General features: G+C 40.7%; 1 protein-coding gene across 1 annotated transcript in view; it reads right to left on the bottom strand.

The window, feature by feature from the left end:
* Positions 1-14,350, bottom strand: part of si:dkey-90m5.4 (leucine-rich alpha-2-glycoprotein) — a gene marked incomplete in the record, with an annotated part of 19,225 nt that extends 4,875 nt beyond the window's left edge. Inside the window, 1 exon segment of the mRNA XM_014015688.1 lies at positions 12,425-14,350. Within this exon segment, the coding sequence (XP_013871142.1) occupies positions 12,425-13,409 (985 nt within the window).
* Positions 14,351-14,356: the final 6 nt, after the last annotated feature.

Raw genomic sequence — 14,356 nt, 5'->3', positions numbered from 1 at the left:
CATATATATATATATATAATATCGGACGTTGCAATGGGCCCAGTTTTGCTTATCAGACTGATACTGATGCCAATATAAAGTTTGCATTTCACTACACACCATTTGAAGTTAGTCAAACAACACATAGTAAATACTTTCTCTACCATATTTTATACATAGTTAATGTTTCTTGTTACTTAAATATTGTTTAATGTTTTTAATGTCATTTGGATGCTACTAGTTTTAAGTTTAGCTGCTAAAGATGCTACATGCTACACAGTGTCTGACACACCCAGCACTGCTTGTAAGAGGGGATAGCTTTTATTAAATTTGGGTTAAATGGCATAAATATAGTAGTTTTACGCTTTTGAATTTCTTAGTGGACTTAAAATTTTCAGAACCTAATTTAGCAAAAGATAATCAGTCTGCAAAGTTAGCATAAATAGCTAATCGTCTAAATGAGAAGCGAGTTCCGCCATTATAGATTTGTTTGAATGACAATACTATGATTCTTCATATAAGAAAGTTTGCCATGATATCGATCCACGTCAGACATTTTGATAACACGGATCGTTTTGCTTCGATGTTGATCATTTAATTGATGGATTCACGTGGATTGATTTGTTACACCCCTTAATAAAAAGCCAAGAATCTGAAAATGTGCTGAGGTCATTTTGAGAAAACTTGACTTTATCTTCTGTTTCATGTGATTGGTCACAAATATCTGTGGAGTAAACTGGAAGTTGAAAACGTAAGCTCTTTAAAATATGAAGTTTTCAGCTTCACTCAAAGTCTGAAAGGATTAAAAGACAGCGAACGTGTGCTTTCAGTTTAATGTCACACCACTAACGATAAGATGTGTGTTTGTGTGTCCAGTTGAGCCTCAGCACCGATTGTTGAGCGCTGACGTCGTCGGTGTTGAGTTTCACCCAACAGTTGTGATGGTGGCAGCTTTTTTCCTTCTCCATTTAGAGGTGGAGGGGGAGAAACTGTTAACACCTGTTCCTTTCTAAAAATAGGGAAACCCCGAGCATAAACACAGACAGACACACGAAGGTCCAAGAGAGACTCGCAGACAAGAGGATGGACGTTTTTGTCTCCAAACAGTGGTTTTGTGCGAGACAGACAGGCACATTTATCAGTTCAAGCTTCAGCACCGAGCGTCTGACAGAATCTTCTTCATTCATCAGATATTTCCAGCTGCCAGAAACAGACTAAGATACTCTTCATGATGTCAGACTCCAAGAGGAAAAAGAGAGAAAAGATGCTCTACAGGTGTTGTTGTGAGCAGAATTTTATTATTATGATTTTTTTTTGGAAGCGAGGAAGGTTTTAAAAGCTGCGTAGGTGCACTCTGAAGCACTTCAGCTCAGGCGGAGAGTGCCGCGTGAAATTGCCTGAAAATAATTGCACAGATTAAATCTGACCTTATAGAGAAATAAGAATAGAAAGATGCTCTAAAGCTGGCTGTGAAAAGGATTCACGTTTCTCCCCACCTCTGACCCTGATGGCTCTTAACAACGCTCTCTTGGTAAATGTCTGCACATCCCCGTCGTCTGCGATGTTTTATTTCTTCACATTCTTTGCAGATGACGCTGCACTTGTAACCTGAGCACCGCATCGCCTCCTTTTAATGCTTGTTGGTTTAATTTATTGTTGGAGTAAAAGGGCTGTCAATGTCAATTTTATATCTACAACAGGTAAAAACAACAAAGTTCAAAGCAAAGTCAAAGAAAAAACAAGAAAATACTATAAAACACAAGGAAACACTGTAACAGAGACAACCCAGAAACTTGAACTCATTAAAAACAACAAGAGGGTTTTCAGAATAAATTTAAAACTAGTATTTGTATAAATTTTTAAAAGTAGGAGAGTTTTACTGGGTTGTGGTGAGTACAGCTGCCGTCTTAAATTCTGAACTCTCCCATTTTCCTACAGGAAATTCCGCATAATCATCATGCATTATGGGAAATGTAGTTTATGATCAGAGATGGCTTTAAAGCAGCTCATTTTGAGACATTAATACTGCGCTATCCAACTAAATTGCTCGGTTACTTAAAACCAACATCTCAGGGGCAGGACAAGTGTTATAAACCTTTTAAATTTATTTATTTTGCTGCATTTAATCATAAATTTTAAGTTTACCATTTATATTTTAAAAAATTGCAGGCCAGACGGGAATCACCTGCAGGCTACGTTTGACCCGCGGGCCTTGACTTTGACAAGTGTGTAAAAGTCCACAGGTTCAAAACACTACATAAAATATAATTTGGATAAATAACAACTGTTATGGCAATATTTATTGGGTTGTTGCTCAGAATTAAATCATTTTTGACGACCATACACGCAGACTTTCTGTGCATTTATTCCAACGTGTTTCTGCATTCTTGGTAAATCATTTCCACAACAACTGTTAGGTTTTCAGTCAGAATATCCAAACGGTTTCCAAAGACAATCATTTCAGTTATGCTTTCATTTAGGAAGTGTTAACCAGTCTTTGACATGAGCAACAATATGTTTAAGGTTTTAACAAAAGAATGCTGCGATCAACTAAAATGCTCTGGGTAACAACTGATCAGTTTTCTCTTAAAGATGAGAACCAGAAGGTGTTTTTCTGTCTTTATTCGTTTTTGTGGGCAACAATAACACAAGCAAAGCATTTTACTCCTGCAGAGAGCTGGATGAGGTTTTGCAAACACATTCTGCATGAAAACACCTCCTCGGGAACGTGAGAGGGTAATCATGAGCGCATTTTGTTTTTCTGGAAGTTAAACGACACAATTTATACTTTGAGACCCCAGAGCAGAAGAGAAAAACCGAGACTGACGTTCCAAAAATCCTCACCCTGTAAATGTAACGTTTCCAGGAAGTTCCTTCACCTGAAAACATCAGAAATGAAAAGAAAAAGAAGTGATTAACTCAGACTGAGTGCAGGCTCTGTAGCTTAAGATTCTTACAGAAAGTCTCGTCTCTTCTGGTTAACCGAGGGGCTTTTACAGCGTCTTTTATGCGAAGCAGAGACTGAGTGGTTTCAGGCTATCATGGAGAACCCTGAGATTCAAAGGAGGTGATGTACTCTTAGCTCCGTGAAAACCTTCATAATGACAGATGGTAAAAACATGTAGGATTTACATCAGAGTCTTTTCCAATAGAAAATTTCCTGCTCAGATTTAGACTGCATGTTTTTAGGATCAAAGGCAGCCATAAAATGTTTCTGAACTCATGTTTGTGCTTGCTTGTTTGTCTTTGTGTCTATGGTGTATAATGATGTGATTGTGATGCTGTATTTCTGAGTGTTTATGTTCTGCAGAACAGGAACCTGCTGTAAAACAGCAATTATGCTGAGTCAGGCTTGATTTTTAATAATCTTTTCCTGTTAAAAAAAATCAAGTTACCTTTTTGCATGATGTTTTTGGATTTTTTTTAAATTAAACATTGGTGTTGGTTTCAGATCACAGTTAAACTATTAATCTGATTATTATAGATAAAACAAATAAAAGTGAACATGGTGTGTTTTAATCTGATGAAGGTTTATCTAAACTGTGTTTTAGATGCTGTGAGAATCATCCTCCAAGACAGATTTTATACCTCGTCTATAGATTTAAACCAGATCTATAGAGATATGTTTGACTGCCCCAGTCTTAAAATCCAATATGGCCGCCTTGTGCATGACAGGTTGCAGCAATTCGTTTGTTTTCGCTGATGTCCAACAAATCAGTTACACACACAACTTCAGAATATTAGGAAATATCATTCATGGCAAAATTTAACTGGCCCATTTCTGGCCCATACAAGGCACTGACACTCTAATACATGGCCCAGATAGTGCAAAGAATGGCAGCCCTTTGGTGGCCCAGATGTGGTACATGCATGGGCCAGTTGTGGCACTGGCAGATTTGGGCCACATAACCCAAACCACAACCAGGCCAGTTGTGGCAATGAAAGAATTGGGCCACATAAACCAAACCACAATTGAGACAGTTGTGGCACTGACATATTTGGGCCACGTAAACCAAGCCATAGCTGGGCCAGTAGTGGCACTGACATATTTGGGCCACGTAAACCAATCTATAGCTGGGCCAGTAGTGGCACTGATAGATTTGGGCCACGTAAACCAAACCAGAACCAGGCCAGTTGTGGTACTGAAAGATTTTGTCCACATAAACCAAGCCACAACTGGGCCACTTGTTGCACTGCCAGACCTGGCCCACATCTGGTTGACAAACTACTTGCCATGTCAGCAGTGCCAGCTTGACCCCAGATCTGGCCCACCCCTGTCTGCTATAAGGGATGTTGTTTTGGAGTTTGAATGCAGAAAATGGCCCACAAATTCCCTGTTATTAGCTTGCAATGCTAACAACAGTTAGCCTGGTGGCTGCACAAAAATTAGCAAATCCTATTTCTTCAATTGAAACTGCAACAGGTTTAAGTATGATGTCATTTATCCTGCTGGTCCAGGATTAGAAAGAAGTTCCCGACGGCTGAAGGCTGCTGGATTCGTTTCAGTCCCTCAGCTCCAATAATGACCATGAAATGAACTCTGCAGACTGCAGAACTGACTCAAGAACGAATAAAACAAAAATGTTTAAATTATGCATCTCCTTTGTCCTCTGGCACCATGAAGGCTTAAAGGTTATTCTGTTATCTTAACTCACAGTAAACTGTTGAGCTTTTCCTTTTAAATCATGAAAACTATATAAAAAATTCATCCCACCTGGGGCTTAATATTAATGCACAATCTCTTCCCTCTGCTAACAGCTGACATTGCCGAGTCCTCACACTCTAATTAGGCAAATATGATTTAAAATCCCACTCTTGACACATGTATTATAGTGTTTGACTTGTTGGGCTGACTTCCTGTCTGCTTTGATCCAGTCTTCTGAGAGTGGACCGCTTCAACAAAAAAAAAAAAAAAAAAAACTTGTTCAAAGCCAGAGCTTGTTAAAGCCGCCTTGGTTTGTAGAAAAATCAATCCCTTCTCTGGTGAAGTTTTTTTAAGCAAATGAATTTAATTAGAACTTTATAAACAGCAACATAAAAGCAGGAGCTTTCCAGTGTTCAGTCCAACACGAGCTGCTCTGTCTTTGTCTCAGTCTCTTTGTTCGTTCCTTACACAGAAACAGCTCACAAACAATATATTGAATTATTCTAACTTTATTATAATGTTTACATGAAATGGATTCACTGACTACAATTAGTTCAGGCCTGCAAGCTAAATAAATAATATTAGGAGACTGAAAAAAATATGCACTCTTTGAGATATGAGATATATCTCTTTCATAGTTCAAATATGCATTTTTTATGTGTCATATTCTGATGCAGTATGGAAATATGCAGCCTTCGGCTTTTCTGCCTTCATGTTACTGCACAAGAATTATGGAGCAAAATTGGGGCCATAAAATTGTTAATAAAATAATTTTTGGAAACTGAAAAAAAAAATATATATATATATATATATTATGATAAAACAGCATAACATATTTTAATTACATTATACAAAAGTCTGCCATATTTGTTGATATCATAAAGTGGTTTGCCATGCTTTGGTAAATATACGATACAAAGACCTGCCATTTTTGTTTATAATACAACAGCCTGCCATATTTTTAAACTATGACACAACAGCATGCCATACTTCATTCTTTGTGTAATACAACGGTATTCCATATTTAAAAATTATATGAGACAACAGTCTGCCATTCATCATTAATTTTACGATACAATGGCCTGCCATACTTCACAAACTATGTGATACAACATGAAATATTTTTAATTATATGAGACAGTGACTAACCACACATGGTTAATTATATGAAACAACAGAATGCTATATTTTTAAATTACGTATGATACAATGGCATGATACACATTTTTAATTGGAACTTTTATTTAATCAGTTTGTTTTGACATTTTATCCATACTTTTTGTCTTTTGGTGTAAACTTTTAATAGAAAATCTGTGAGATTATTTCCCCAAAATAGGCAACTGTAACTGGGAAGACTAATCAAAGAATTTGTAAAAAAATAAAAAAATAAATTCTTCCAGTTTAAATCTAATATTCTTGAAATCATTTCAGCAGAACAACCAATGAGCAGAACGTGAACCTTTGAACCCACTGTAGTTATTTCTGTTTGATCCGATCCTGACCTCAGAACCTGTCAGTGACTCACGAAGCTTCTCATCAGCCCTGACCTTGTTGTTTATACGTGCTGTGGACAAGTTTCAGTGGCTGCAGGAACCTGGACGTGACTCGTCTCTAATCACTACAACAACAGGTGCACTGCAGAGAGCATCTCAGTAAAGGTGAAGCAGATAATAACACACATAAACACAACGATAAAACACACAACAGACACGGAAACCTTCAGTACAACGAGTCATTATGGATTTTTATCAAGCTGTGGTTAAAGGTTTTATTGTTGTCTTTGTGTCTGGAGGTAATTCAGCTCTTTAGGACTTGTCTGTCCCCTGCACGGGTCACTGATGCATGACGTCATCAAAATGAATCCAGCAGAACTTGAAAGGAGAATTATAGAGTCTAACACACAAAGTGTGTGTCTGAGTCTAACACACAAAGAACTCATGAGAACATCTCACCTGGAAGTCAGAGCTGCGTCGATCGGACCCGGCAGCACTTAGTGAGACATTAAAGTCTGATTACAAAGACTAAATGTGTGCTGCCTGAACAAATCTGTCACATGAGACTGAAGGAGGTGAAAACTGCTGGTTTTTAAAGGCTCAGAAAATATCTGTTTTCTGGAGGTGGAGAGACGTTTTATACCTGAAGCTTTTAGTGAAAGTTTTTAATCTGCTGCTGCTGACAGAAGTGAGGAGAGCTGTATCCATCCATCATCCATTCATCCATCCATCATCCATTCATTCATCCATCATCCATCATCCATCCATCATCCATCCATTCATTCATCATCCATTCATCCATCCATCATCCATCTATCCATCCATCATCCATCCATCCATCCATCCATCCATCATCCATCCATTCATCCATCCATCATCCATCTATCCATCCATCCATCCATCCATACATACATCTATCCATCATCCATTCATCCATCCATCCATCCATCATCCATACATGCATCCATCCCTCATCCATCCATCCATCCATCCATCCATCCATCATCCATGCATCCATCCATCCATCATCATCCATACATGCATCCATCAATACATCCATTCATCCATCCATCCATACATCCAAACATGCATCCATCCATACATCCATGCATCCATCCATCCTTGCATCCATCCATCCATCCATCATCCATCCATCCATACATGCATCCATTCATCCATACATGCATCCATCCATCCATCCATCCATCATCCATTCATTTATCCTTCCATCCATCCATCCATCCATCCATGCATTCAAAGATCATCAATCCATCATCCATTCATCCATCCATGCATCCATCCATCCGCCCATCCATGCATACATCCATCCATCCATCCATCCATCCATCCATCACATAAAACACAGAAACTGTCAGTCTGTACAGTAATTCATTCATCTGCCAATCATTTTCACATTAAATGGTTTCTTGCCAGCACAAATAGCAGCAGTAGCAGCTAGCTGTAGCACTTCTGGTGCAGCCTGGGGTCCCTATGAACAAGAGAATCCGGTCATTTCTGTGGTCATAATCATGTGTGGGTGCAACTGTCTCTGTTGAGGATTTTTTTTTTAATTTTCATTTCTGATTTTATAAACTGAAGCAGACTCCAGAAGCACTTTGTTCCTGCAGGAGAAAAGCCAGAGTTTGTGGCAAATTGTTAAAAGTCAACGTCCGGCTCCAAAAGAGCCTCCTAATAGTCCATTTCCTCTGAGGGCACAGGAGGCCATTTACAAGAGGCAGCGGCAGAGCTGGGTGAGCGACCTCAGTCCTTTCAGCCAATGATTAGACAACAACACACACCTTCCCTCATGTGTGCCACCGTCAATAAAGAGATGATTGATGAGACGGCTGAAACCACTGAACCATTATGATAAACGATGACACAGGCTAAGGTGTGAGGTCATGTTTTTTTATTCACTTTACAGTCACCTTTAAAATGAGCTGGTTCTAGACCTGCAAGGATCTGAGTTACGAGTTGTTGGAAGGATGGAAAAAGGCTCAGGCAGACTGTTTTATGTGTGTTTGCTGCACGGTAATGGCCCTGAGTTCCTAAAAAGCAGTCGCCAAGTGACTTTTCTCACCCACCTGCAGAAAGGCTTTTAATGAGTTGAACAACCTCTCTTCCTGTTTCAGCTGAACAGGAACAAAGAAATATGAAGGATGAAGAGTAAAAGAGTCAATTCAAAGGAAGAAGATTCAACTTAACGTTTCTATTAAAGGGCCAATATTGTGTTTCTCAGGCATATATTTAAATACTATACCAAAAGTATCTATGTCACCTTTAGCTGTTTTTAAAATTGCTGTTTTTATGTTTAAATAGAAAATAAACTTGTCTTCTCATCACTTCCTCTTCTAAATGCCTTGAAATTGGCCTCTGTCTCTTTAAGAACCTTGAGGTGTAAAAACCACGTCTTCTAGGTTCTGCAAAACTGCTACTGCTCCTGAAGAGAGAAACTCTGAAACAGGCTGGTTGAACAGCAAGAATCTTTATTTTGCAGTCCAGATTTACAGCCAAAAAACCAAATTGTGGTCTTCTAAGCCAAATGAATCAACAGCAAAAAGATGAAGACGAAGGCGAAGAGTAGGGGCGTATAAGCCTTTTTATAGGTTTCACAGTGCAGTCCAACAGATGTACCATAAATTTTGTCACGGTATACCTTAAACATTCCTTTCCTAATATGGTAATGTGCCGAGCTCTGAAGCTGGGGTCTAAGAGAGAGACATGGTACATCTGCGCATTCCTGAGAAGAGGCCCCCACTTTTAGACACTACAACCTCCTTCCGCTTTGCCCATTTCAGTGAGGGGGGCTGCCATGATGCAGTTTACTTGGCATCTGAAAATACATTTCCTCAAAGGTATTTTTAATCTGAAAAGAGCTTCGCTGAGTGAGAAGTAATGTTGAGAGCTCAGCAGACAGTTAGGTTTCACTTTCACTTTCACTCCAGAGCCTGCAGGAGTCATGGGCGGAGGGGGTGCTCCGCCATGAGGAAGTTCGGCTTAAAGACACGTCCCAGGGCCGTTTCTGGTCCCCACCTGTCGTTTTGCTCCTCAGCATGGCTTCCTAAAAACGCTGCAGGATTTCTCAAACATGCCTGGATGAGTCAAAGCAAGGCTTTGGGCATGTTTTTTATGAGAGTATAACATTATAACATGATATAAAACTCAAAAAAGTTCATTTTAAATGATATTGCCCCTTTAATAAAACTTAATTTCATGAGAATTTATGAAAAAAGAAAAAAATTGTATAGGTCCTCTGGACGGGTTCTTCTCTAATGAAACGTTTCGTCTCTCCTCCAAGAGACTTCTTCAGTCTGAGAGTTTCAGRCAAAATTCAGGCTTTTAAGCACTGCCTCCATGTGATTGATACTCACATCACATGGCTATCGTTGACACCTAATTAACACTTATTGTTAACAGGGGGTGGAGTGATACTGGCAATAGCCGCGCTGTAGGAGGGGGACAACTGAAAGCGGAGGCCTCCACCTCTGTTTAATGATGGACAGTTTTTCTTCACAAAAATGGCTTCTTTTACTCCTCTCTCAAACCAACGTTCCTCTCTATCAAGAATGAGAACATCCTCATCTCTGAAAGAGTGACCGCTGGCCTGTAAATGAGTGAAAACTGCAGAGTTCTGGCCATTAGATGTAGCTCGTCTGTGTTGGGACATTCTTTTGAACAGTGGCTGCTTTGTTTCCCCGATGTATAACTGGTCGCAGTCCTCCTGGCACTTAACAGCATATACAACATCGGGGAAACAAAGCAGCCACTGTTCAAAAGAATGTCCCAACACAGACGAGCTACATCTAATGGCCAGAACTCTGCAGTTTTCACTCATTTACAGGCCAGCGGTCACTCTTTCAGAGATGAGGATGTTCTCATTCTTGATAGAGAGGAACGTTGGTTTGAGAGAGGAGTAAAAGAAGCCATTTTTGTGAAGAAAGACCGTCCATCATTAAACAGAGGTGGAGGCCTCTGTTTTCAGTTGTCCCCCTCCAACAGCGCGGCTATTGCCAGTATCACTCCACCCGCTGTTAACAATAAGTATTAATTAGGTGTCAACGATAGCCATGTGATGTGAGTATCAGTCACATGGAGGCAGGGTTTAAAAGCCTGAATTTTGCCTGAAACTCTCAGACTGAAGAAGTCTCTTGGAGGAGAGACGAAACGTTTCATTAGAGAAGAACCCGTTCAGAAGACCTATACATTTTTTTCTTTTTGATTTTTTACCTGGATTACTGTGATGCATCAGGACATGAGAATTTATGCTTTTATTCATAGCTGTTCACTTTCTCACTTATATCCAGGGATAATTCAGTTAGCAGTTATGCTAACATGCATGTATTTGAACAGTGGGAGGAAACCTGGACACGTGTGAACACTCCACACAGACAGGAAAATTTGTGACCTTTACATTGAGTCAACACCTCTAACCACTGCACCACCTTTATCATCCTTATTTTCCATTAACATGCAATAAATCCTCTAATGAGCAGTTATCAGAAACAATATTGTCTTTGTTTTTAAACCAACCCAGAAAGGCTGCAGCCCTTTGTTCCCACATGTGAAAACCTGGCCCCCGAGTCCCGACCTTTTAGATTTCAGCATCAGTCAGTCATCGTTAGCTGACCCAGACACCATTCCTCCATTCTAATCACTCCCACTCCTCTCTGAACTTTAATGTCCACCATTAACAAAATGTCCAAGCCCGGCGGTTTGCAGGAGTTAATTTACTTTCCCACCAAATAAACAGAGGCTCAACCCCAGAGGGAGCTTTAATAAAGGAGAATTAGGGTTTAAAACACTCAGCACTTCCTCAACCTTTAAACTTCAGAGCACGATCCAGAGAGGAGCAATGACAGACATACATCAAGTTGTTTCCTCCTGTCTTTAGGTAACAACGAGAGAGGTTTAATCTTCCTAAGTAACAACATGTTGAGGCCGCAGTGTTTCATATTTTATATGAGTAATAAATTAGTCTGGTGCACTTCGCCGTGATCAGATCTGATGGACCGGAGCGTGTGGGCTCGCCCAAGTTACAAAAACAGCACGAGAAAAGAAAACAGCCGAAGAAAAAAGAAAGAGAGGGAGGTATTTAAGCACATCCAGGAGGAGGTCAGCTTCAAGACTCAGCCGTTTTTCGTTGCCCACACACACCAACCCACATGCTGCACATCATTAAAAACAAAAGGGCACGACTGAAAACAATGCAGCAATGATGCAACCAGCAGAGACGGAGCTCTTCTTCTGAGTGAGAAACTCAGCAGAGCTTTTTCTGCAAGTTTTTAATCACGTCTCCTCCAAGGTTCTCTTCATTCAGAAAAGTGTTGCAGCTGCTTGAAGAAAACAAAATTAAATCTGATTTTTAAAACGCATTTAACACATAAGGATTAATACAACCTGGATATCAGCAGTTAATATCTTACCTGCTGCAGATATATATGTGAGTTTAAATCAGACTGTTTTGATGAGTGAAGTCAAGACCAAAGTGCATCTAGTCTACCTTTAAAGGGGACATTTCATGCAAAATCAACTTTTTTAGCCGCTAAATTCATTTTGTGTGTTTTCTAAACTATTATGTCACAGTTGACAGTATTCCACAGTACAAGTCTTCCCTTGTTGATGTCTTTTAATTAATTTGTAAAAAAAAGTTTATGTGCCACTATACAGCCATAAACCCCTCTATCAAACTAGAATGGACCGGTTTGGAAGCTGGAGGGGGCGGGGCATGTAATAATGTTAATGATGTAAAGGCTTAAGGTTCCACAGAACCATAAAGGATCTGAATAATCAATTTAAAGGAAAAACATGCTTTAAAATCCTTCTTTTTTTCACATTTAAGTCCTTCAGTTGGGCTCTACATAAAGTGGAACTGCAATGATTTGGTTTGAATTCCTCCTTATTGTAACTCCACAAGCCCCGCCCCTGTTGTGAAGTGAGTCTCAGATCAGTTTGTTTTGAGGCTATTTCTTTAAAAGAGGCACTTCACACCCCGTACCTCCTTAAATCAGAGACTAAAATTGAATTTTCGGCCCTCCTTGAGACTCCAAGTACACAACAAAATACATTTAACACCTAAAAAAGCAGGTTTTGAATGATATGTATTTAAAAAAAATTCAGTGCTTCTCATAGGGCTTAATCATTATGTAACTATAAAGAATTTATTAAGAAATTACAAAAAAGCAACATGAAAACGGTGCATTATCTATCAAAAATTTTTTAATTCGATATCAGCATTTAGGAAAAAGGTGTAAAATACACACTTTCTCCGTTATGTGAATGTTTTAATGTGATTTCCTGCCAAGCTGACCGTCAGTTAAAGATGCAACTTGTTGATGTTTCAGAGCCTCCGGGCCGTTACACGTCACCTCCTCCAGGAAGAGGACGTTTTCAGGATGGCTGCGGAGCCACTTCCTCAGATGCTCCATCCTCCCGTCACACTCCCAGGGGTTCCCCGACAACGCTATCTGAAGGGAGGGATTTATCCCATGCAGCAGACCCGCCGGGAGGTCGAGCAGATGGTTCCGATCGAGCAGCACGAGTTCAAGGTGCCGCAGGCCGTGCAGGAGGCCCGCCGACAGGTTCCGGAGCCGATTCTCCTGCAGGTACAGGTGCTTCAGTTGGAGGTTGTGGGCAAACGTTTGGGGTTTCAGGGAGGTCAGTTTGTTCCCGGCGAGGCTCAGCGTCTCCAGTCGGCGCAGGCCCTTAAACGTGTCGCCCGGCAGCTCTCGCAGGTCGTTGTCGTCCAGGTCCAGAGCCACAAGGCGAGGCAGCTTCTGGAGCAGAGCGGCCGGGATGCTGGTTAAACGGTTCCCGGACAGGTCCAGCCAGGTGAGGCTGCTGTTGTCAGAAAACCACGCCGCGTCCGCGCTCTCCAAACGGTTGTTCTTCACGATCAGGCTCTGGAGCGAGCTGCGGCTGAAGACTTTAGGAGGCAGGTGCAGCAGCTGGTTTCCTGTGAGGTCCAACGTGTTCAGGTGGGGCACGCCGACCAGCAGCTCAGAGGAAAGGTTCACCAGGTTGGAGCGGTAGATCTGCAGCTCGCTCAGAAGGGGCACGGCCCGCAGCTGAGCGGCCGTCAGGCTGCTGATGTTGGCGTTCTGAACGGACAGCACCGTGGTGTTGGGCGGTAAAGCAGCTGCAGGGAAACCGCTGAGGCCTCTCCGGCTGCACACCACCTCAGCACCTGCAGGCGTGACACGGCAGAAGCACAGAGTCGGACACGACAGAGCGCTTCTCCTCCTGTAATCAAACTCAGCCAGGGCTGTGAAAGTGAGGAGCAGCAGCAGCTTCATCCTTGCATCTGAGGAGAATAATAAAAAAATAAAAAACAGGACAAATAATAGACATGACTCACAGATAATAACACTTAATTGTAAGAATGGTGAGCATAACTGTTCCTACCTGAAAGGCACAGCAGAGTCACTTGTTTGTGACGGGAGTGAAGAGCAAATTTCAATGAGTCAGGATGAAATGTTGCAAGAGGCAAACAGAACTGAGCAAATAAAGCTGCTTTCTTTACTTGCTGAGTTTATACCACACATAAATCAATCTCCTTTTTTTTCTGGCAGAAAGTTTAAGTGAAAATAATGAACTGAAACAACTATTTCTATAACTCAAGAGAGAATTACAAACACTTCAGGCAATGATTCAGATGTTTTATTATTAAACAAAAACTGATAATGGTACTCCATTTAAAGAAACATCAACTTTTCACGAAAATAATCAAAGGAAATTATTAACTGTTGAAGGCAGCTCAAATTCAAGATGGCCGCCACAGCACTGCACTCTTAGCAAACACAAAAACTGCTCAGCTAATTTTACAGATACTGGGCTGAGGTTCGGTGGGATATAGCAGCTGAGGGTCATTCAAAGTGTTAACACAACAAGGTTATTATTGTTGTGGTTTAAATGAGAGCGTAAACATCCTGTTGAGGTGCTGCTCCCATCACAGGCTGCAGATTTGATTCATTTGTAATTTAACCACGACGCACATTCACACAGGAGAGATCAACAAATACCTGTAAAAAAAAAAGTGATTTTTAGCATCTTGGCAACACGATGAACCATTACATAATGTGTGATAAGAGCCGTGTGGCTTTAGGAGGTTCTGAAAGATTTGTTTCAGTCAAACCCACTCGTTCCACATGCAGCTGTGAGATACAGAGACAGAAATATTCTAACACACACACACACACACACACACACACACACACACACACACACACACACACACACACAC

Source organism: Austrofundulus limnaeus, unplaced genomic scaffold (genome assembly GCF_001266775.1).
Source record: "Austrofundulus limnaeus strain Quisiro unplaced genomic scaffold, Austrofundulus_limnaeus-1.0 Scaffold133, whole genome shotgun sequence".
Classification (NCBI taxonomy): Eukaryota; Metazoa; Chordata; class Actinopteri; order Cyprinodontiformes; family Rivulidae; genus Austrofundulus; species Austrofundulus limnaeus.
The sequence above is the reverse complement of the archived record's forward strand: the minus strand, read 5'-3'. Positions and strand labels throughout refer to the sequence as shown.